This window comes from Cydia splendana, chromosome 3, assembly GCF_910591565.1.
Source record: "Cydia splendana chromosome 3, ilCydSple1.2, whole genome shotgun sequence".
In the NCBI taxonomy this organism is placed as follows: Eukaryota; Metazoa; Arthropoda; class Insecta; order Lepidoptera; family Tortricidae; genus Cydia; species Cydia splendana.
The window spans coordinates 16,273,250-16,294,679 of record NC_085962.1 but is presented as its reverse complement, the minus strand read 5'-3'; the positions used below and the strand labels follow the sequence as shown (position 1 = coordinate 16,294,679).

Sequence of the window (21,430 nt, the reverse complement as noted above, 5' to 3'; positions counted from 1 at the left end):
TATTTTTTTTCTGATAGATCATTGATTTTTACATAATACTCATGAAGAATATAAACAGATTTTTTTGTAATTTTTTACAATATGATTATTTTAACCAAATTTTGCTACATAGCGATTTAAATTTGGTTGGAAAAAATCGTCATGTGTTAAGTTTGTAACACATAGCGATTTGTTGCCAAAGTAACATATTACGATATATGATACATAGCGGATTTTAGGGTCTGTCGGGTAATCCATTCTACAATAAATCGCCATGTGCAACATTATTGCCATCATGCACCCTCGACGAAAAACAAGACATTTAATATCGTTATGTGCTAAAAAATCACATCGCTATTTTTTTGTTTCTGTTCTGTTATTTTTTTGTACAAATGTCATTCTGTGTTCATAGCGGAATTTTTATTTTCAAAACTAATAAAGATATAACAAAAATATTTATGTGGGTTGACGGGAAATTTAAAAAAGAATTCAAATATGCCATAGTCAAAAAAACGTAAAATAACACATAGCGATTTTTTTATTCGCGCCGACGATTTGATTTTGCGCCTTTTTCTACTGACAAAGTGGGTGGCTAATAGCACAGTAGGCCCGGGCCTAGGGCGGCAGTCTATATGGTGGGTGCTGAGTAAAAGGGCGGCTAGTGTTTACTACAGGACATAGGGCGGCCAAGACTGCAAATCCGCTACTGATTAAGGTGGTTCTACTTGCTCGAATTTCATACAAACTTTCTTGTTAACTCACTCCTATTCTGTAGGGTGTCTTCACTAGAATACGTAATGTTTGGGTAGTATATATATTTCTTAGTGCGCCAAAGTAACAAAATACTAGAAATTGATTAATATTTTTAAGAAAAAAGCCTTTGAAAATTAGTAAAATTTTGCCCCATTGCTTGTTTGTGTGAGTGATGCTTATAGTATTAGGTGTAATTCTAACATGGCGACTTCTTTGACAAGCAATCATTTTTAATTTATCAAAGGTGTAACAGATGGCATTTTAAAACCGGAACACAGGTTACCTGTGTATTTAGTTTTATCTTCACTCAATAGAGGGAGATAAATTTAATGCACAAAGCATGTTATGAGTATACTCATTTAAGAGTCGCCTTTTTCTGATATAATTTCATTCCCAGATGTAATATAACTTATATTATATATTAAATTAAAATACATTTATATAACTATACATTTAATAGAATTAAAGGTCAGTCCAAACAATCATTCGCGTAACGGTCGTCCACCGAAAAGCCTTGTGAATTCTGTTTTCGTTTCGGCAGAAATATAAATAAATGTTCTCTGGAAGCCCATATTTATTCTTACAATGATTTTTAAACTAAAGTAGCTATATTTTTCTCGAAAATATATATTGGGAGCAAAATGTCATCTTCTTGTAAATAAACAAGATTCTATATGTTCTGCTTGCGCATAACAATAGTACATTGTTAACCAAGGGATCATTTCTGCCGAAATCATCAATGATCACCTCGGCAGAAATGATGCCTTTCACCCGAGTTAAACACTTCGCATACAAGGAAAGTAAAATGCATGTGCTTTTTTTAAAACATGACTAAGTATAAATAGTTTTTATAGTATTTTTTTAGGATACTTTCAATTAACAATTTAGCCAAAAGTATCGTTATTTATGGAATGGGGAGTAAAATATCAGAATGGAAATTATATGAAAAATCCATTTATACCCAAATTTCAATTGCTTATCGTAAAAAAAAATCTTACTTGGAATTGGAACCAAAAATGCTCTAGTGCAGAAACGTATCATTTTCTGCACAACTTTTAGAATAACAATGACCCTCTTTCAAAGCATGAGAAATGAAAACGGATATTTTTTGTTTTCTTTGCAAGCATTTTTCTCTCAATAATTTAATCAATTTGCAGCATAGAAAATCGTCATAAATTTATAATCATAAATATCAAAATATAAAAGGACATACATTTTTAGAAGATTTCTAGTTATTCCCCGGGCGACATTGCCAAATGGTTGGAAAAGGCAACATGCTCGCAACGTTCGGATGTCGGTAAGTCGACAATGAAAAATTCTATTTCAAACTTGATATTTTTGACAGTAATGGGTTACTTAAATATAATAAGAAGGCATGTTTCGCCCGGATCTACTATGGTCAAATGGTCTAGTGGCTTCTAGCTATTGAGTATAAGTCTAAGTTGAACAGCGTTGCCGCGTTCATATCACGAACAAAGACTGAATTATTTTTGTTTTTATTTATTTATTTTATTTCTTTTTTTTTGCCGTTTATTACGTTATGCGACTGGCAAATATCAATGGATATTTAAAAAAAAAAATTTAATTGTGGAACAGATGATAATGATACGAAAAGTTTAGTAGGAAATACAATATATAATATAAACAATAAAATATATAAACTAAAATTAAAAACTACATAAAGCTAAAACTAACTACAACATAAACTAAAATTTAAAAATTCTAAATATGTATATTTATTTGACAACTTAAATTACAGAGGGGCAGTACCTACAGTGATCCCCACACTAGGTTTAGCCTGTAACGTGGGGATCTAAGCGAAATACAAATTATTATTTCGTACATAAGTTCCGAAAAACTCATTGGTACTAGCCGGGGATTGAACCCGCGACCTCCGGATTGAAAGTCGCACGCTCTTACCGCTAGGCCATCAGCGCTTCTATGTGCAACCATATATAGGCAAATAAACGAGTTCGCATCCCATCATAATCACAATATTATATTGTGTTTAAAGAACACTATTCTGTTTTTTTCTGTTTCTCATTACTTCCCCAGAAATGTGACTCACAAGCCAGCTTACTTAGTAGTGTTAGTACAGTCGCCATCAGATATATCGGAGCGTCCGAGGTGCTCATCACAAATATCTGAACACGCACTCTAACGCCTTGACAATAGAGGCGTGTTCAGATATTTGTGAGCGCCTTATCCGCCCCGATATATCTGATGGCGACTGTACTAAGCTAACATTAAAAGCGTTTTTGTAATTTTAGGTAAAATAATTTGCGTCATTTTCAATTGATAATAAGAATAAAAACATATAATCTATAAAACTTTTTATAAAATAATAATTAAGCACTGTCGGGATTTGAACCCAGATTCATTGATACTCTAGCTAAAATTTATTCAAAACAGATGTTGTGGGTGCCACAAGCACATGACAATCAACGTCTGAAAATAGAAATACGTATCAGTTGGTTCTAAGTTACTTGTCAATGTCTCAAATAAGAATTTAAATTCTAAATTGTTCTTCCTAAAAATATTCATGCGCTGCACTGCGCCCTCTAGGTTACTTTACTGTAACATTACAAATCTACTGACATTAGACACTGGCTTTAGGTATGTGAGTGTGCGTGAATGCAAGATATTGCAATATTTTGCAGTTTTATTCTCTGATTATTTAGATTAGACACTGTTGAGTATAACATGTTTCGATTTGGACGTAATATTTTTTATTGTTTTCGCCAATATCAACACATCTCAAGGGCCCAACGTTTTCTGTTCTCTTTCACGGCGCAGCAACTAGTATCATTTCTCTCTCCTCGCTCTTTTAAAAATGCCGTTTGTCAAAAAGGGACAACCATACTGTTGACAAGATGAACTTCAAATCAAGTGTTGCCTTTCTTGATGCGCCCAGGCTGTATATGTGTGCGTAAAAGCGTATATGTGTGCTCTTTTAGGGATGTGAAAAGTCGATTTTAATCATGTTATATATCGATAGACGCTACACAGCGGAACGAAATAGAGATTAATTGAAGCTTCAATATCTTCGTTAAACATAAACATAATTGAAATGCTAATGGATAATGAATATATTATAATATAATAATATAATTCAATTATTGCGGAACACCTATTTTAGGAGGTATTTATGTATTTTAATTAAATATCCGAACTTTCCCTTGGTTCCCTGCTGGGGCGTGACTATAAAATTGTGATCTGATAACCACAATAAAGAATAATAGCGTTTTTGTTCATTTTAGGTATCGTTAAGCCTTTGAAGTAAAATTAAAATTGCAAGAAATGTCGATAGTTTATCGATATGACTTTATCGACATGGCTACAGCAAGGTGGGCCACATTGTTAATCGTACACTAAACAAAAGTGGCAACAGTGACAGCTCGCTGAGACACCGTCTTTATATATTATAAGTCTATGGCACGCACCCTTTTGTTTTTTTTTTCATTCGCCGCGCAAACGGCGCAACGCGAAATCTACATCGACCGGCCTAAAGTAAGTGACATGGCGTTACTTTAGCGCAATTTTATTCCGATTTCTTTTGTATAAATCCCAAAGAAGTACGCTGTTTTTGTATCAATCATAGCCATTATATGAACGCAGTAAGTATTAATATTCACGAATACCGGTTACTTGTTGTGAATCTGTCGTTAAGCGCCGTTTTATAGTTCAGTGAGTTTAAATAGCAAAGCTTTGTACCGTAACGATGTTTGTGTGATAGGTATTTGGTTAAAATTTACTTGTATTGCGGAGTACGCAGGACTTTATGTAGAAGAGAGATGTTACAGGAGTATGTGTGTGTATGGTTTCATTCAGTATTATTTACATTATTGAGTTTTAAACAAGTAAATTTTATTGTTATTGCAAGCAATGTTGACTTATCGTGCACTGTATTCTCGAAGTGTGAGTGTGAGAAGTTAAAGGTATTAATTGAACCTATTTTCAGTCATGAGTACATTGGATATAAATAAAATGGAGGGCGAGGAAGAAAATAAGACGCCCGATAAGAAACAAATCGAGGCGGAAGAAAAGGAGGTAATGTTGAAGACTGAGAGCGAGAACAATGAAATTAATGCTGAAATAAAGGCCGAGGGCGAGGGGCTGGTGAAGGCGGCGCTGTCACAGGAGGTCATTGAGCAGGGGAGGGAGGTCAAACCCAAGTTTATTCCCATTGGTGCCATTAAAATGCCCGGGTTTTTCACCAGAAACTCTGACAAACCTAAGGTTTGTACATTTCATATAATTCGTATACTTAAGGGTCTTAAATAAGCAAAATTCTACATTATCAAACTGCACAACGGGACTTAATCCTGCGGCTAATCTCGCGCGGCTAGAAGATGTTGATGTCAACTTGAGCCAGTCTTCTCCGAGACCACGGGGACAACGCCGTCCTCGAAACGTCGGAGGTAAATCTTAAAACTTAAATACGCGATTAAGTCCCGTTGTGCAGTTTGATAATGTTTAATAATTGTGAAAGTTTAAATCAGTGTTAAGCAAAATTCTATCAACAATATTATTTTCATAGGACATTATTACCCAAATTGACTAAGTCACACAATAAGCTCATTAATGCTTTTGTTGTAGGTACTTAGACAACAATATATATAATATATAAATACTTACCCCCTTAATCATAAACGCTTACTAAAGTTGACAGGCCGATAATAATCATTTGTCCCTTTCCGACATTGGTATGATGGAAAGGGACAAACAATTATTATCGGCTTGTCAACTTTAGTAAACGTTTATGAATAAGGGGGTTAGAAAACACCTATGACTCAGGAACAAAATATCCGTGCTCATCACACAAATAAATTACCTTACCAGGATTTGAACCCGGGACCATAGGTTTCTAGGCAGGGTCACTACCCACTAGGCCAGAACAGTTGTCCAAAAACATAAAGTTTTAAACACATTGATATTTTTATTCATCATGATATTTTCGTCTAGATTCTTTCTAAATAAGTTTCAAATGTTTTAACTAACACCTCTAAATTTACTACCCTACATTTTTCAAATTTTAAAGATGCGTAAAAGATCAATTTTTTATTGAGACATTTAGACCAAATTTCGAAAATCAATCATTTTCGAAAATTGTATTGTTTGTAACAGGATGATGAAGTGATTGAGAAGGATGCGGAGAATGAAAAGGCGGAGGAGAGCAAGCCCAAACGCAACCACTTCCAGTTCCTGCACACATGCCCCTTCACCAAGTTCCTGCACCACCCCACTCAGAATGATAAAGGTTGGTGAACATGCATTAACACATTCAGTGCGAAAATCCCGCTGCATGGGTTCATTTTGTATTGGAAATGGGCGGGACCGTCTTAAACCATGCTGGGGCCCTTTTGGAAAGTAAAGAAAGCTAATTAAATTAACATTTTTCTACAATGATCTTATATTTATTATGGGTAATCAAATATACTGTTACTGTCTGTCCTACGGGGCCCCCTGAGGATGGGGGCCCTGGGCATGTGCCCCGTGTGCCCTTATGGTAAATATGGTACTGGAAATGGGGCGCTTGGCACTAAAAGTGTTAACACAGTGGTGCCACTGCTATTTGTCATAAAACATAGGCTCTAGGAAAAGGACAAACAAATTAGTCCCAGCATGCCTACAAATATTTTTAAGTTGGCCATAGGAACTAGATGTGTTGTTTCCAAGTAAAAAGTTCCACTTTGTTGCTTGCCATAAGGATGCTTTGACAGGTTATTTGTTTCAAGAAATCTCGTCCTTACGGTAAGCGACAAAGTGGGTCCTTTGACTAGACTTCAACACAAATAATGAGACAAATAAACCTCATTAAGTTAAGATTTGTTAGAACTGCCTTGATGGGTAGTAGATAGCTTGTCAAATAATATAAGTGCTGAAGTTCAAAATCAAGGACAGTCAATCAGGTTTAAAAGAATATATTCACATCACTATCCTCAGCGACTGTTCATAATATGTCTTTCTTGGATTTCCATTTAGTTCTGGATGTGGCAGTTATGTACCTAGTTGGTTCTACCATCTTTCTGGCTTGCAGCTTGCTGTCGTTTCAGCTTCCCAATTTATATTAGTTATATAAATAGACATAAACTTAAAATAGTATCTTAGTTTCGATACAACAACTTTTTTTAACTGTTTATATTGTGGATGACACAGTTCTCTTATCTTAACACATTCAGTGCTTGCGAGCTACGCACTACGAGCGTAGCCGATAACACGGAAAAACCGTATGTAGCGAAAAACACTTACGAACAGACAGCGGGTCACTGGCAGTGAATGTGTTAATTGGTAAACAATAAGTAATATTTACACATAAAGTACTATCAGTTTCTTTAAAACTATAAGCTATCACAGATTTGGTTGTTTTTCAAAAGTAAAAACAAATAAGTATTCAGCGTTTAGGCATAACTAGCTATATTGATTGTTTGAACAGATTGAGTTTTTGAGCCATAAAACCAAAAAAGTTTTGAGAAACTAACAGTATTGTAAAAATGCATTGTTGCATCTCATCAGCTATTCTTTTTCACTTACTTACTTAAAATACTTGAAAGAAAGTAAGTGAAAGAAAAGTTAGAAAAGTATTTTGGATGGCCATGTCCTTATCCCCACAAAGGCGCACTACGCTCAGGGGAACAACTATATTTAAAATCGTATTTCAGATGGTACCATTGTAGAAGAAAAAAAAGGTATTCGCTTACCAAAAATTAATGTGGATTACCAAAAATACTTCCAAAAGAGGTCCAACAAAGACCCTGAGGCAACCCTTGCTTCCATGGAGACATTGGAAGACAAGCTAGACACACCAAATGATGGAATGGAAAATGTTAAATTAGATCCAGAAGTAAGTAAATATTCCTATAAATTATTTTTCACCATGCCAGCTCTTAAAGGCTCTCTTTATTCTTTTGGCATCTTTCACTTGCTGGGGTATCAATATTAGTACGAGTAGTTAAACAATAACTTTGCCCCCTTGTATAACAAATAACTACTTAATTGTTTAAATTTTGCTATCAATAACTGGTTATTAAAAAAACATTTTCCATTTTAGGAAGCTGTTGATGGCAAAGTGGCCACGAAACTGCCTTTCAAAGAAAGAATTCGACAGAAGAAGTTTATAATTGGCAAGTATTTGATTCAAAATTTGTATGTTTGATATTGGATAAAGCTTTGAGCGCAGTGCGCCCAAACAACATTAAATTAACCATCACATTCATTTGCATAGATAGTGATACCTAGTTAGTTAAATTCAGAAGCCTAACACGACTTAGTCCCTAACAGCATAACAAAAAGAGATATGTCTTTATATGGCTTTATAGACTGTAACAGATTCTTTTGAATGTGAACTGCACCGGAAAAGTATTCCAGGGCAGCAGATATTTTTGGCGTGTTGTTTCATCCGCTACTACTGATGCTGACTGTACCAGGTACTGATTGAGTATTTACTAGAGATGCCCCGAATAGTGGTTTTGGCCGAATACCGAATATTCGGCCCCTAACTCGGCTGAAGCGCCGAATATTCGGCATAACATTGCGAACATTTTGAGTCACAATTATTATGAAAACTATTCGCCATCAAAGCACAACGTTTGCTAAGATATATTTTTTATTGCCCAGAATTATGTAATGTAGTTAGAGTCAATCAAATCAGACCCACGATTAAAATACAATATTGTGTAATCAACAAATACTCAAAGAAGGGTCTTCGTATTTAACAACTTTCTAAGAATACATTTTAAATATTAAATATATCTAGTTTTTGGTAATTATTATGTGTAATTTTGTTTTTTAGGTAGGTGCAACAGATTTTCGGTATTCGGCCGAATAGTAGTCAACATTCGGCCGAATACCGAATATTCGGCAAAGTGGCCGAATAGGCCAAATACCGAATAGTTGTCGAATATTCGTGGCATCTCTAGTATTTACTGTTTCAAGTACAGTCAATATCCAGTAAATAGGTAGTGAGTGTAGTGACGGCCAAAGTGGCCAAATATAATGGAACCGATCTTTATTTACCTAAGGACTGGATAGATCAAGACAAGACTAAATATATCCTATCACACCTTGTTCATCACTATGGATAGATCAAGACAAGACTAAATATATCCTATCACACCTTGTTCATCACTATGGATAGATCAAGACAAGACTAAATATATCCTATCACACCTTGTTCATCACTATGGATAGATCAAGACAAGACTAAATATATCCTATCACACCTTGTTCATCACTATGGATAGATCAAGACAAGACTAAATGTATCCTATCACACCTTGTTCATCACTATGGATAGATCAAGACAAGACTAAATATCTCCTATCACACCTTGTTCATCACTATGGATAGATCAAGACAAGACTAAATATATCCTATCACACCTTGTTCATCACTATGGATAGATCAAGACAAGACTAAATGTATCCTATCACACCTTGTTCATCACTATGGATAGATCAAGACAAGACTAAATATCTCCTATCACACCTTGTTCATCACTATGGATAGATCAAGACAAGACTAAATATATCCTATCACACCTTGTTCATCACTATGGATAGATCAAGACAAGACTAAGGATATATTTAGTCACTGACCTGACGGTGACATTGGTATTGTTGTTCAGATGACCTGATCGTGGGCGTGATAGTGGTGCTGGTGCTGCTGGCCGTGGTGATCGGCGTCATTGTGGGCGCCAGCGCGGGGCCGCCCGCGGAGCGCCCGCTGCGGCTCGGCCGCTACATGACCACGCTCTCCTCCTGCGGGCCCGTTGAAGGGTCAGTGCCATTGGTTTACATTACTGTACCGCTGGAATATACTTGTGATATAATAATAATCCTTCAGCTGACATACGAAGTTGTTGGAGTTTTAACTATTATGTTGATTCATTAAATTTTGCTTTCCTGCTGCGGTAGTTTGTTAGACGAAGGGATAATTCAGCCTACAACATACGTCCCCCTGCTGGGTAAAGGCCTGGTGCACGATAGGCTTGGGCTATAGTGCCCGCGCATTTTCGGCATTTTCCTACACCGAAATGCGATTGGTGAACATCAAATGATAGGTAATTCATACATAAGTTCAGATAAACCGAGCTGGGGTACGAACCCGCGGCAGCCGAGACCGAGACTAGGCCACTAACTCCCTGCGTTAATAGTTATATAATAATATCTCCGTAAATATATGACTTTTTCATACAGTGTTAATCTGTAATGAAGTCCGAGTTGATATTTAAAGCCAAACGATATACTTACCATAAATTTAGGTACCAAAGTAAAACTAAGAATTTTTTGTATTTTCAGTATCTTGGATGAAGGCGTGTACAAGTTCTACAGCATTCCTTACGCCGTGCCGCCCATCGGAGACTTGCGGTTCACGTATGCTCAGCCACTTAACAACATATCGCTATGCTGGAACGGCACTCTTCAAACCCACAAGCCTGGGCCGCTCTGCATGCAGTTTAAAGAAAACGAACGAACTATTATAGGCGAAGAAGACTGCTTAACGCTGGATGTGGTCACTCCTCACGTCAGGTACGATTCTCGCCTGCCGGTGGTCGTTCTGATAGGAGCCGACACCCTTGCCGGCGGCATCAGTCCCGCTCAACCGTCCGCTCTGTATGCCCGCACCAAGGAGGTGGTTTTCGTGCGACCCAATTTCAGACTCGGACCCTTCGGGTTTTTGGCTCTCGACATTCTCTCCAAAACCAAATATCCGGAGACCTCGGGCAACTACGGCCTGAGCGACCTACTAGTCGCGTTACGGTGGGTGAAGTTGAATATTCAACACTTCGGCGGCGACCCCGACTCCGTCACGCTGCTCGGGCACCGCGCCGGCGCAACGCTCGCTGCCGCGCTCACCACCGTGTCCAAAGCTCAGAAGTTGTACTCCAGAGCTTTCCTCTCGTCCGGCTCCGTCATATTCCCCGGCAAACACCTGAAAGATTCATACCCACTAAATGAGGAATTCAAACAGAACAGCAAATGCAACGACGCCGCCTGTTTACGCCGCATGAAGCCGGAGGCGGTGATGACGGCCGTGCCGGCCTCGTGGCTCGGCTCCGACGTCGGCTCCCTTCCGAAGACAAACGAGATGAAACACTCCTGGCTGGTAATGGACGGCGTGTTCGTGACGCGCCACGCATTCGAGGCCTGGGACGGCCAGAAGGAGTCGAAAGAGACCGGAAAGGAGCGGGCGTTCAAGCCGATGGTGTTCGGAACGACGGCGCACTCGGGCCACTCGGAGCTCCTCCGCATGAAGCACCTGAACTGGACCGCCGAGCACGTGGAGAGCGTCGTCAACGACAGCGTGATCGGCGACAAGAACCTGACCGGCGCGGTGTACGGGCACGTGAACAGGACGTACCCGGGGCTGGTGGAGCTGGTGTCGGCGGTGCGCACGCTGTGCCCGCTGGTGAGCCTGGCGCGGCTGCGGCTGGGCGCGGCGCTGTACGTGGTGACGCGCGCGGGCGCGGGCGCGGCGGGCGCGGGGCTGGCGGCCGTGGACGCGGACCTGGAGGCCATCCTCGGCACCTTCGACTCGGAGGTGGTGGAGCAGCGGCGCTTCATGGCCGCCATGCAGCAGCTGTTCTACTACTTCGTGTGGAACGGCCGCCTGCCCGCGCCCGAGACCGGCCTCATGGAGGTCGGCCAGGACGTGCTGCCGCTGCACGGGCTGCCCCTCTGCGACCTGCTCATCCGAGAGGACATAGTGCCGAGGTATGCTCACGTCGATTAGTCTCTCGTCTCGCGTGGATCGGGGCTTCACAATCCTTTGATAAAAAAACTTCGTAGGTTCTCAGTCGTCGTCGTAATCAAAAGGGTTGGGAGGCCCTGCTCAATTATTGTCCTTATGTTTGTTGCGTTGTCTTAGCTAGAAATCACAGTCAGGCGTTGCTTTAAAGAATCATTTTTAATTTAATACAGGCATGATAATAAGCACTTTATCTTAAAACGTTGATTTGTTTTCCTTAACTTGTCTATAAATGTGAAAGCATGTGGGATCTCATCTACATTGTACTCTATACTAATACGATTAGGTACCTACTGACAACGGCCATACGCTATGGACCAGTAGCTAATAGTTAGCCGTATTAGGATTTTTATCTTAAATAGTTACAAAATGAAATTCCAAACCCCAATGAGACTGATATCATTATTTTCATTAAAATACTCAAAATAAAATATTGATCTCCGTAATTTACCATTTATTATGTGATTTGTAATTTTTCACCAGTGTTAAGTATTAAGTATGACTTTCGCTTAGTTATTAAAAGATCTTAACGAATCTACATGTAATGTAATTAGGTCTAAGATTAATTTGTAAGGTCCGAGGACGCCCATCTAATTCTGCATGAAACCAAAGTATTTTGAATAAGTTGTCAGGTAAGATGTATTTATTATAGTAATTTTAGCTTTTTTTGTGGTTGATATATGACCAAAAAGTACAATAGCACCTAGTCACGTGTTGTCATAGTTCTTCAGAAGTTAGTTTTATTTAACTACACAATCTTGTTGGCAAGTCTTTACTAATAATTTAACGTGCAAATAACTAGTCAATTTTTGGGGCAAATTGTCACCGTAAGAAACTGCACTAAATTGACTGTTTACAATTTAGGTATACGGTAAATTTGGGTAAACTACATCATTACTTACAAAGATCATACAAATCGAGCATTGGAGCTGGTATTGAAGGGTGTCCTTGGGTATACACACATGCATGCTTGTATGTTTGTGTCCATATCTACACATAGTTAATGAATGTGATTTGATTTTAAGTCTGATAATTCCAAAGAGTGATTTTTTTTTGTACACTATAGGTAATTTATGTTTTAGTTCATGCTTAGATAGACTATTTGTAAGAATTTGTACTCGTGTAAAGAGTCATCATACTCATGATGACTTAAACGCGTCATTGTGCTCGCAAATACTGCAATGAATGCAGCGATTACCCGACATTTAAGCAAATTTCCGTTCTTTGCTAGCACAACGATACGATGTCTGTTACTCTCATTCTCTTGCCAAATAATTTGGTTGCACTAGGCAGCTTGTTGACAGCTTTCGTAATTTTGTAAATTTAATTAATAAATGAAATCTTAAGACTGACATGTTTTTTATTTTTAGATATTAAAATAGTTCACCAATTTCCTTTGCGGGCCAAACTTTTCCAAACAGATTAAAGCAATTCCACTAAGTACGAAGAATTTCGTACATTGACAGGCCATTTCCTATTTTTATCGCACACGCTTAATTATATATATATATTGCTCACTCAATGTCTGTCAATATGCCACGAGTACTTTAGGTACAAACAGCAACACTGTCCATCGGTGGACCTTATGCCTTTTGTAATAAGGTTTACGAACTGTCAGTTAACAGTTTGGGCGATGGTACCACACTTTCTCTTTCCTTACCGAGAAAATTTCAGGCAATATGGAAGGATAATCTGGATCTGGCTAATTGGCTATCTTTACGTCATACTCTCAATTTTGCTCTTCATTCTTTTGTTTTAGTTATTATTTCCTCTCCATCTTCGGAAAGAACCTCAAAATTGATACCATGGTTATTTAGTCTATCAATTAATTTGGTTTGGTAATATGCTGCACCAGTTGTAAGCACACCACCTCTGTAATCAGAGAAAATGATAGAAATCAAAACACTCTGTCATAGTAAATTTTGTAGTCACAGTAAATTTACTGTCAGCTATCGACACAGGATTAAAACTAAAAATGACAATGTATAAAAATATCAAAAAAAAATATATATATATATAACATGTATCCATATATATATATATATATAAAATATATATATATATATATATAGATTTTTTGATATTATATATATATATATATATATATATATATGGATACATGTTTTTTTTAGATTAAACGCCATATGACTTTGACCATGTTCTTTCACTGATATGATATCTGTTCAATTTCAAACGGCGTCGCCAACGCCATCTACACGAGTATAGACCAAAGGTGTAAGTAGAGAAAAAGTCGATAATTCGAATATTGTCAGAAGCGTTAGAAATACTTACTTTGGCATATACGAATAATCTTTTAATATTGTAATTGCCGAAAACATAAAGGCTATCGCTGTGGCTTCGTACGGGTGCGTCCCAAAAACCTGTAAAAATATAATCATATCATGAATATTTGGCTCTCGTAGTCGATAATTCGGTGCACGCAAATACTATAGGTATTATCAAAGAGAATAGATAGTATAGAGGGTTATTGTCATAGTAAATTTTGTAGTCACAGTAAATTTACTGCCATCTATCGACACACGATTAAAACTAAAAATGTATATGTCGTAGGCCGATCGTACGATCAGGCATATCGTAACGTTCCTGTGTAATGTTTTGACGATAGTCACATCAAACCAATATATAGGTAGGATAGGTTCGTTAGGTTGCTTCAGATGCCCGAAGGGCAAACTGCCCAGAAATAGGAGCCCCGCGTAGCGGGGCTCCGTCGACTCAGGGAACGAGTCAAAGATTTTCACGTTTCACGATATGCCTAGGAATTTATTTTATTTATTTATTTTTAAACTTTATTGCACATACAAAAAGTACAACAGGCGGACTTAATGCCGTTATAGGCATTCTCTACCAGTCAACCATAGGGCGAAACAGAAAAGAGTCCATGTGGGTGCAGTGAGAAATAAACAGAAAAAAAACGTAACTTTTGAGCGAAGTAAAATATCAACATTCTAAATAAATACCTACTATATATAATTATGTTATACCTTATGACTACGAGTACACTAAATACATATATATATATATATATATACATATAAACAAGGATATATACAAATACATATAATTGCACGTGCGTTAAGGGTTACCTACCTACTAATTCCTACTGTGCCTGCCTTAGCAGGTGGTTATATAGCAAACGTTTGAAAGTTAACTTGCTTGGAGCCTGTCTGATCGTCAGAGGGAGCGAATTCCAGAGGCGGATTGCTTGTACGGTGAAAGAAGAAGAGAGAAAACCACTATGGTGAGGAAATACCGAAAGTTTAAGAGAGCGGGAGGAACGAAGTTCACAACCCGGGCGAGGGGTTACAAAACTGAATCTACATTTAAGATAACTGGGAGCAGATGGCTCGAACAGTATTGAAAAAAGCAAACAAAGAATTCTGAGAGTCCTACGCTGCCGAATAGGGAGCCAGTTAAGCTGGCGACGGTAATGAGATATGTGGTCGTACTTGCGTAGACCGAAAATAAAACGAATGCCGTTATTGAGCAAGCGATCGAGCCTGTTAAGTGAACTCTGTGAAATGTTTGTTGTGCACACATCAGCGTAATCGATGAGCGGTAGTATTAGTGACTGCTCAAGTAATTTTTTGGTGGATATTGGGAGAAAGTTTTTTAAGGGATATAGAGAGCGTAAAGTACCAGTGACCTTTCGACTAACCTCCGAAAGTTGCCCGTCCCAAGATAGATGCCTGTCGATTATAATACCGAGATCCTTAACCTGGCTCGAGACAGGTATTGACGAACCATCAAACATTATTGGTGATACAGAGGCGGTGTCCAAATTCAGGAGTTGACGCTGGCTTCCCACAATGATGGCCTGACACTTAGATGGATTTACATATATGCCGAAGCGATTTGACCAATCGGCTATGAAGTTCAGGTCATCATTGATGGCTGCTATGGCAGAGTTAATATCAATAACATCGGCTTGTGTGTACAACTGCAAATCATCTGCATACAGATGGTGAGCGCCCCTGATTCCCGAAGTGATGTGGTTAATAAAAACCGAAAAAAGAAGAGGAGAGAGGATACCACCTTGCGGTACCCCGGCTTTCAAATCGCACCACTCCGAGAAACAGTGACCAGCACGCACAGCCTGGGCTCTGTTACCGAGATATGAGGCGAACCACGCAGACGCAGCCGACGAGATCCCAAGATGAGAGAGGGTAGCGAGAAGAAGGTCGTGATCAACTGCATTGAAAGCGTTGGAAAAGTCAATAAGTACCAGTACCGTGACTTGATAAATCAAAGGTCAATTTCACGATATGCCTGATCTTACGACCGGCCGCCGACATATATACCTACATATGAATAAATGTTTTTTTTAGAACGCCATCTGACTTTGACCCACGTTCTTTCACTGATATGTGTTAAAATTGTTAAATACCAAATGGTGTCGTCAACGCCATCTAGCCGAGTATACGCCAAAGGCAGTGGGGAGACGCTCCTGACTTCGGTCGAACTCGGTTCCGTTCGGCTCAGCATTGCTCCGCGCAATGCTGATTATTAGGGTTGGCACCACTTGACTTCCTTTTGCGTGCACGACCACAGATAAGATAATCACTTGAATTTTGACAACCCTAAATAGCCGTAAGGGATAGTGCCATATATTAGAAAGGGATAGCATGACTCGACCCTGAACCGCTGTCAAACTTCGGGTTTGTAGGAAGTGTCCTTTCTGTACGGTAGTACTATTATTTCTTCTGTGCCAAAGGTGTGGCGCCATCTATTCGAAATTTTTTTCTTGATTTCCGAGGCGTTTTTTCCTTAAATTTTATTTATCTTATACGGAATTACATATATCTTCAATTGGTATTATAAACCGTCGTTCGATCTTACCTTTAAATGCATTGTCTTATTTTTGTTGTTAACCCTGCCGTTGCCCGATAGTACAAAGTTATATTTTGTATCGTGCATATTTTCTTCACTTGGCCCTTCATGGCTCATAAATCCTGCCGTAAAGAATCTAGGATATCTCCGTAACAATGTTCTAAAGCACTTGAAATAAGACAGCCAGTAATAACAATAGAAAATCGGTATTATAAGAATTAAATGTATCAGTAGCGGCATTGTTGTGTACATCTTAAAATGAACTGGCTGCTTCCCTTCTTTTTCGTGTAAGTACCGCTGTGTCATATCCACAATGTTACTATCAGGGCCTGGATAAGGGAACCAAGTTTTTGCGCTCTTTCGGTGAAAAAATGACCTGAAAATTTCGTAAAATCTTGTTAGTGCAGGGTTGGTGCAAGGTAAGTTATATTCGGCCAGTGGGGAGACACTCCTGACTTCGGTCGAACTCGGCTCCGCCCGTTCGGCTCAGCATTGCTCCGAGCAATTATTAGGGTTGGCACCACTTGACTTCCTTTTGCGTGCACGACCACAGATAATCAATTGAATTTTGACAACCCCAAATAGCCGAAAGGTAAAGTGCCATATATTAGAAAGGGATAGCATGATTCGACCCTGAACCGCTGTCAAACTTCGGGTTTGTAGGAAGTGTCCTTTCTGTACGGTAGTACTATTATTTCTTCTGTGATTCGGCGCAACATAAGATCACATATTTGACAGTTATGATTTAAACGGTAGAGGTCTTGATATCTACAACACTAATTAATTATATTGTATCCACTTGATTAAATTTACTACTCTTCAATGTCACCTACTTTTTAATATCCTCTGGCTCTGGCCCGTATATATCATCAGGAAATATTTCTTGCTTCATCCGGAAGTACCCTGGAAAGTTTCCCAATTCGTGCACTAGGGAGTCCCATGTCCCGAAGTGTACAAGACAATTGTCCCCGCCACATAGTACATTTCCCAAACTATATACCCTTTTTGGCATTTCTATTTCTGTGTAGCATTCAACTGTTTGCAATGTGCCTGAAAAAATAATAGCTATAAGTTGATCTTTATTGGCACACCTAAGTATAAGATACAACTACCTACCTACCAATACTTAGCTACTATAAGTATGTGTTTATTAGGGGTCTTCCACACTGATCATTCGATCCGATGTTCAGGATGTTCTGTTAAGAGTAGGTATTATATTACTAATACCTACTAGAAGTAGAACCTACATAAATATACTTAATTTACATAAGATGTAAGTCTGTGTATTTTCTATAGTTAATAGGTAGGTACTTAGTTTTAAGAATAATGTTGGTTTCAGTATCTAATTAAAATAAAATTAATTGCTTTTATAATCATGACTATTAGTTCCATCTCATCACAAACCTTTGCCCCATTGACCATACAGTAAAGTACATGATGTACGTATACTTACCTTTAAAATGATTTTGCAGGTGAACGAAGCCCATTACCGCTGGTATGGAGCCATACCCGCAAGCACCAATAATTAGAACATTGGCTTCTTCTGCTGCTTTATTGTAACGTTTGTACATACTGAGCATTTGCTGAAACAAAAAATACATACTTATGTATCTACTTAGCTAGGTATGTATTGTATTTATTTATTATTTAATGTATTAGGCGTTGTCGCGGTTGCAACCGCAATAATTATCTCAGTGGTTATGGGCCGGGGAGACGGGGAAATCATAAGTTATTAATAGTGGTTTGTGCAACAAGAGAGCTATTTCAATTCTGCTTCGAATGAATCGAGTGCTTATTTTGAGTCTCAAGCTAGAGTCAAATATTTTTAAAACTTGAGCATAGCGAGGAACTCAAATTAACAACTTAAGTACAGTCACCTGTGCAATAATATGCTACACAACTAAGGCCGCAAAAATATCTGACACGATCTTATTTTGTTGAGCCATAAGAGCGTATCACATGTTTTTGCTGCCTTCGAAAAGTAGTATATTATTGCAGGTGACAGTACCTAAGTAGGTTAAGTACTTAGGTAGGTAGGTACTTATCGTGTTGCATCCTACAACCTTTTTACCTCGGCACGAGAGCACATCCTACACACTCACAATATGTTTACATATACATGTAAAAGAGACAGCATTAATTAAAATAAAAAAAATATCTAAATAAGTAATAAAGAGAAAACTAATGTTTGTCACTTTGTGCATCGTAGTTAAGTCCAACGACTAAAAGCAAACGATCGTCACGTCACAAAGTAACGTGCATATTAAAGCGCGTATAACCTATCTATATAACATAATATACTATCTATAGTTAAATATCATTGTTACTTACGTGTAACTCGGCAGAAATATCAACGTAATGCGTTTTAGTTAGTATGCAGGTCTTGATCACCAGCTCGCTTAGGGTAGTGTATGGGCCAGCGGAGTTCACTACTACTTTTGCTCGGCGACACACTTCATACACCATGGCTTCGTTTTTTATATCGCATTCTATTACTGGTATTTTCTTTGCGTTGACACCTATAACCCAAAGCATTAGGTAGGTAGTAGGTACAGTCAGCAGCAGATTTTGCTAAGCGGGCGAGGTGTTAAAAAATACCTTGACACGCTCTTAAAAGTCGCGTTCAAGATAATTTTCAACACCTGGCTCCGCTTAGCAACTTTGCTGCTGACTGTACTTAAATAGTTAGGTACAGAACAATAGTAGATTGTTAACCAAGGGTTGAAAGGCATCCATTTCTGTCGAGGTAGTTTGGCGCTCGAACGCAGTGAGAGCGCCAATAGTCCGAGACAGAAATGGTGCCTTTCACCCGAGTTAAACACTCTACTTTTCATATCGAATGCAAGGAAACCAAACAAGACAAGGCAATTTCGCAAAATCAGTAATTGAAGTACCTAATAGACCTACGGCCATGATTTTTTTCCTTGGGACTTACTTGCAATCGGAGACTTTACATGTGTGAAGATTAATAACCCCTAGCGAAAATCATTTAGATTGCAATATTTACGAAAACACACATTTATTAACAAACTGCAGTAATTTTAAAATTATTTGTTCATTATAGTATGAAAATCAGCGGGATTGCCTCTTACTTTTTAATTTTATACTTATTCGTTCTAAAAGCCGCAACAGACTACCGGACCGCACCGCGACCTTGGTGCGCCGCACCACGTAATAACATAATAAAAGTATTATAAATATTAAATAACACTTTAAATAATAATATAATAATTTTTTAACTTGTATTTTATTTTATTTTCATGATTATAGTGCTAAATAACTTTAAAAACTAATTTAATATCGTACAAACGTTTAACTGTGGCTGAATAAGATTCTGCCTTTGCTCATTTACGCAAGTGTAAGGTTTAAAAAAATATTTTTGGTGTATTCCTTTTGGTTCCCGCCTTATGAAATCGAGTAAATAGTATTCAACGAAAGAAATCAAGAATAATTTATTTTTAACAATTTACTTACATCATTTTTTATAAAAAAAAGGATCAACGTGGGATTAGTAAAACTAAACAATTACCAATTGTTCCAAGCGAGGAAATAAAGACACTATTTTTCCATTTTGTTTCCACCCAGTTGTTCGTGGGACGGGGACGCAGAGGAGTACACCACTTTTCTGCGCTAGAGCATAAACGTATCACTTTCTGCGCACCTTTTAGAACAACAACGACCCACTTTCAGAGCATGAGATATGAAAATAATTTAAAACCAACCGCGTGACTAATTGTAAGTTCATATTGTATAATAATGTTATAAATGCTCTCTACTATTATTTAACAAAAAAAAATGTGTATATGTCGGCAATATTAGATCCAGAGGTACTCGTATAAGGTACATGCAACAAAATCTACCTAGCTTCAGCGATAAGCTTGTTAATTATTTAGGTATTTTTTTTATGATATAGGTGGCAAGTGAGCAGACGGATCGCCTGATGGTAAGCGATCACCATCGCCCATGGACACTCGCAACACTGGCCAGAGGGGTTGTGAGTGCGCTGGCTTGAATAAGTAGTTCTCATCTTCCTGGCCGTGTCCCGGCTCATGGGAGTCTGGGCTCCGCTTGGAAACTAATCCCAAGAATTGGCGTAGGCACTATGTTTTTACGAAAGCGACATGTGACTTAACAGAGGGGAAACTAGGCCTTATTGGGAAGTTCGGTTTTGATGTTCCGTCACAAGTCGTTCTATTTAATTTAATAAAAAATAAAATGTCAAATATTGATACCGTCCGTCACTATTGGATTGATGTAGGACAATTTATTTTTGTTTTCACGTCACGATTAAGTACCTATACTTAGTAAAACGAACCTTACCTTTATCGACCAGCTCCATCAACAAATGATTTAGCTTTTCTTTCGACCGTCCTGCTATACCCCAAGTCAAATCGGAGTAATCAGTTTCCTTGTTAATTGAAGCTAAATTTTTAATAACGTATCGTCCTGTGAAACCTGTGGCACCCAACACAACTAAATCGATTCTTTCATCCATTATTTATTTTTACTTTACAAAAATTAAATTAGGTAGCTTGGTAGTTAATGTCGTCCGACTGGTGGTAAAACAAGTATGTTACTAGTTCATACCAACAATATCGTATTTCCTTCGCGTCTGAGATTGCCTTCGCGTGTCAGGGTCATCCACATTATAGAGATTACCACATAGAGGTATGAAAGCGATTGATTAGTGTGCGTATACACATACCTAGATAGGTACCTGGTTGCGTAATTAAAACTAGCGTACGTATACAATAGGCAATAACCGGTTAACGCGAAAATGTGAGAATGGAATAGTTATTTACGATACAAGTGCGGAAAAGAGGAAATTCTAATGCGAATTACCTACTCGCACGTGTATCGTACAACGTTTTACAGTACATATGGTCCTTTAAACTTTTGACATACGCACGAAAAGTGCTATTTTACGCACTAGTGCGGGAAAATAGGACCATATGTACAGATATGTACCTACTGTAAATTACTATTACAGTACTTGTATCATAAATAACTATTTTAGTGCTAAATTAATTTGTTTTTACGTCTGCTAACAAATTCAATAGGTATGTTAGAAATTAAGGAAAAAATCACTGCCTCAGGAAAG

General features: G+C 38.1%; 2 protein-coding genes and 1 long non-coding RNA gene across 4 annotated transcripts in view; 1 reads left to right on the top strand and 2 right to left on the bottom strand.

Annotated features, from left to right (window-relative positions):
* Nucleotides 1-21,430, bottom strand: part of LOC134789402 (uncharacterized) — a 368,254-nt gene that overhangs the window by 82,741 nt on the left and 264,083 nt on the right. The window lies entirely within an intron of this gene.
* LOC134806805 (neurotactin) lies at nt 4,215-12,833 on the top strand. 2 transcript variants are annotated; one of them, XM_063780186.1, is made up of 7 exons: nt 4,215-4,349; nt 4,694-4,971; nt 5,860-5,992; nt 7,395-7,576; nt 7,784-7,856; nt 9,359-9,509; nt 10,032-12,833. In XM_063780186.1, exons 2-7 carry the CDS (start codon nt 4,696-4,698, stop codon nt 11,464-11,466), a joined length of 2,250 nt encoding a protein of 749 aa, XP_063636256.1. In that variant the 5' UTR covers nt 4,215-4,349; nt 4,694-4,695; the 3' UTR covers nt 11,467-12,833. The 2 variants fall into 2 exon arrangements, with proteins under 2 accessions (XP_063636256.1, XP_063636255.1); XM_063780185.1 differs by lacking the exons at nt 7,395-7,576; nt 7,784-7,856.
* Nucleotides 13,158-20,876, bottom strand: LOC134806837 (saccharopine dehydrogenase-like oxidoreductase). Its single transcript, XM_063780232.1, has 7 exons — nt 20,650-20,876; nt 18,661-18,848; nt 17,783-17,912; nt 17,163-17,379; nt 16,339-16,705; nt 13,774-13,862; nt 13,158-13,353 (listed from the first exon to the last, which is right to left on the bottom strand). The coding sequence occupies exons 1-7, from the start codon at nt 20,822-20,824 to the stop codon at nt 13,224-13,226; spliced, it is 1,296 nt and encodes a 431-aa protein (XP_063636302.1). The 5' UTR covers nt 20,825-20,876; the 3' UTR covers nt 13,158-13,223.

What these genes read in the sequence shown, in the direction of transcription:
- LOC134806837 (XM_063780232.1), bottom strand. Translation starts at nt 20,824, where the DNA reads ATGGATGAAAGAATCGATTTAGTTGTGTTGGGTGCCACAGGTTTCACA. An exon ending in GATGGAGCTGGTCGATAAAG is followed by an intron (nt 18,849 to 20,649) that starts GTAAGGTTCGTT and finishes TTTGGGTTATAG; the next exon opens with GTGTCAACGCAAAGAAAATA. An exon ending in CCTGCAAAATCATTTTAAAG is followed by an intron (nt 17,380 to 17,782) that starts GTAAGTATACGT and finishes TTATTTTTTCAG; the next exon opens with GCACATTGCAAACAGTTGAA.
- LOC134806805 (XM_063780186.1), top strand. Translation starts at nt 4,696, where the DNA reads ATGAGTACATTGGATATAAATAAAATGGAGGGCGAGGAAGAAAATAAG. An exon ending in CCCCACTCAGAATGATAAAG is followed by an intron (nt 5,993 to 7,394) that starts GTTGGTGAACAT and finishes ATCGTATTTCAG; the next exon opens with ATGGTACCATTGTAGAAGAA. An exon ending in ATGTTAAATTAGATCCAGAA is followed by an intron (nt 7,577 to 7,783) that starts GTAAGTAAATAT and finishes TTTCCATTTTAG; the next exon opens with GAAGCTGTTGATGGCAAAGT.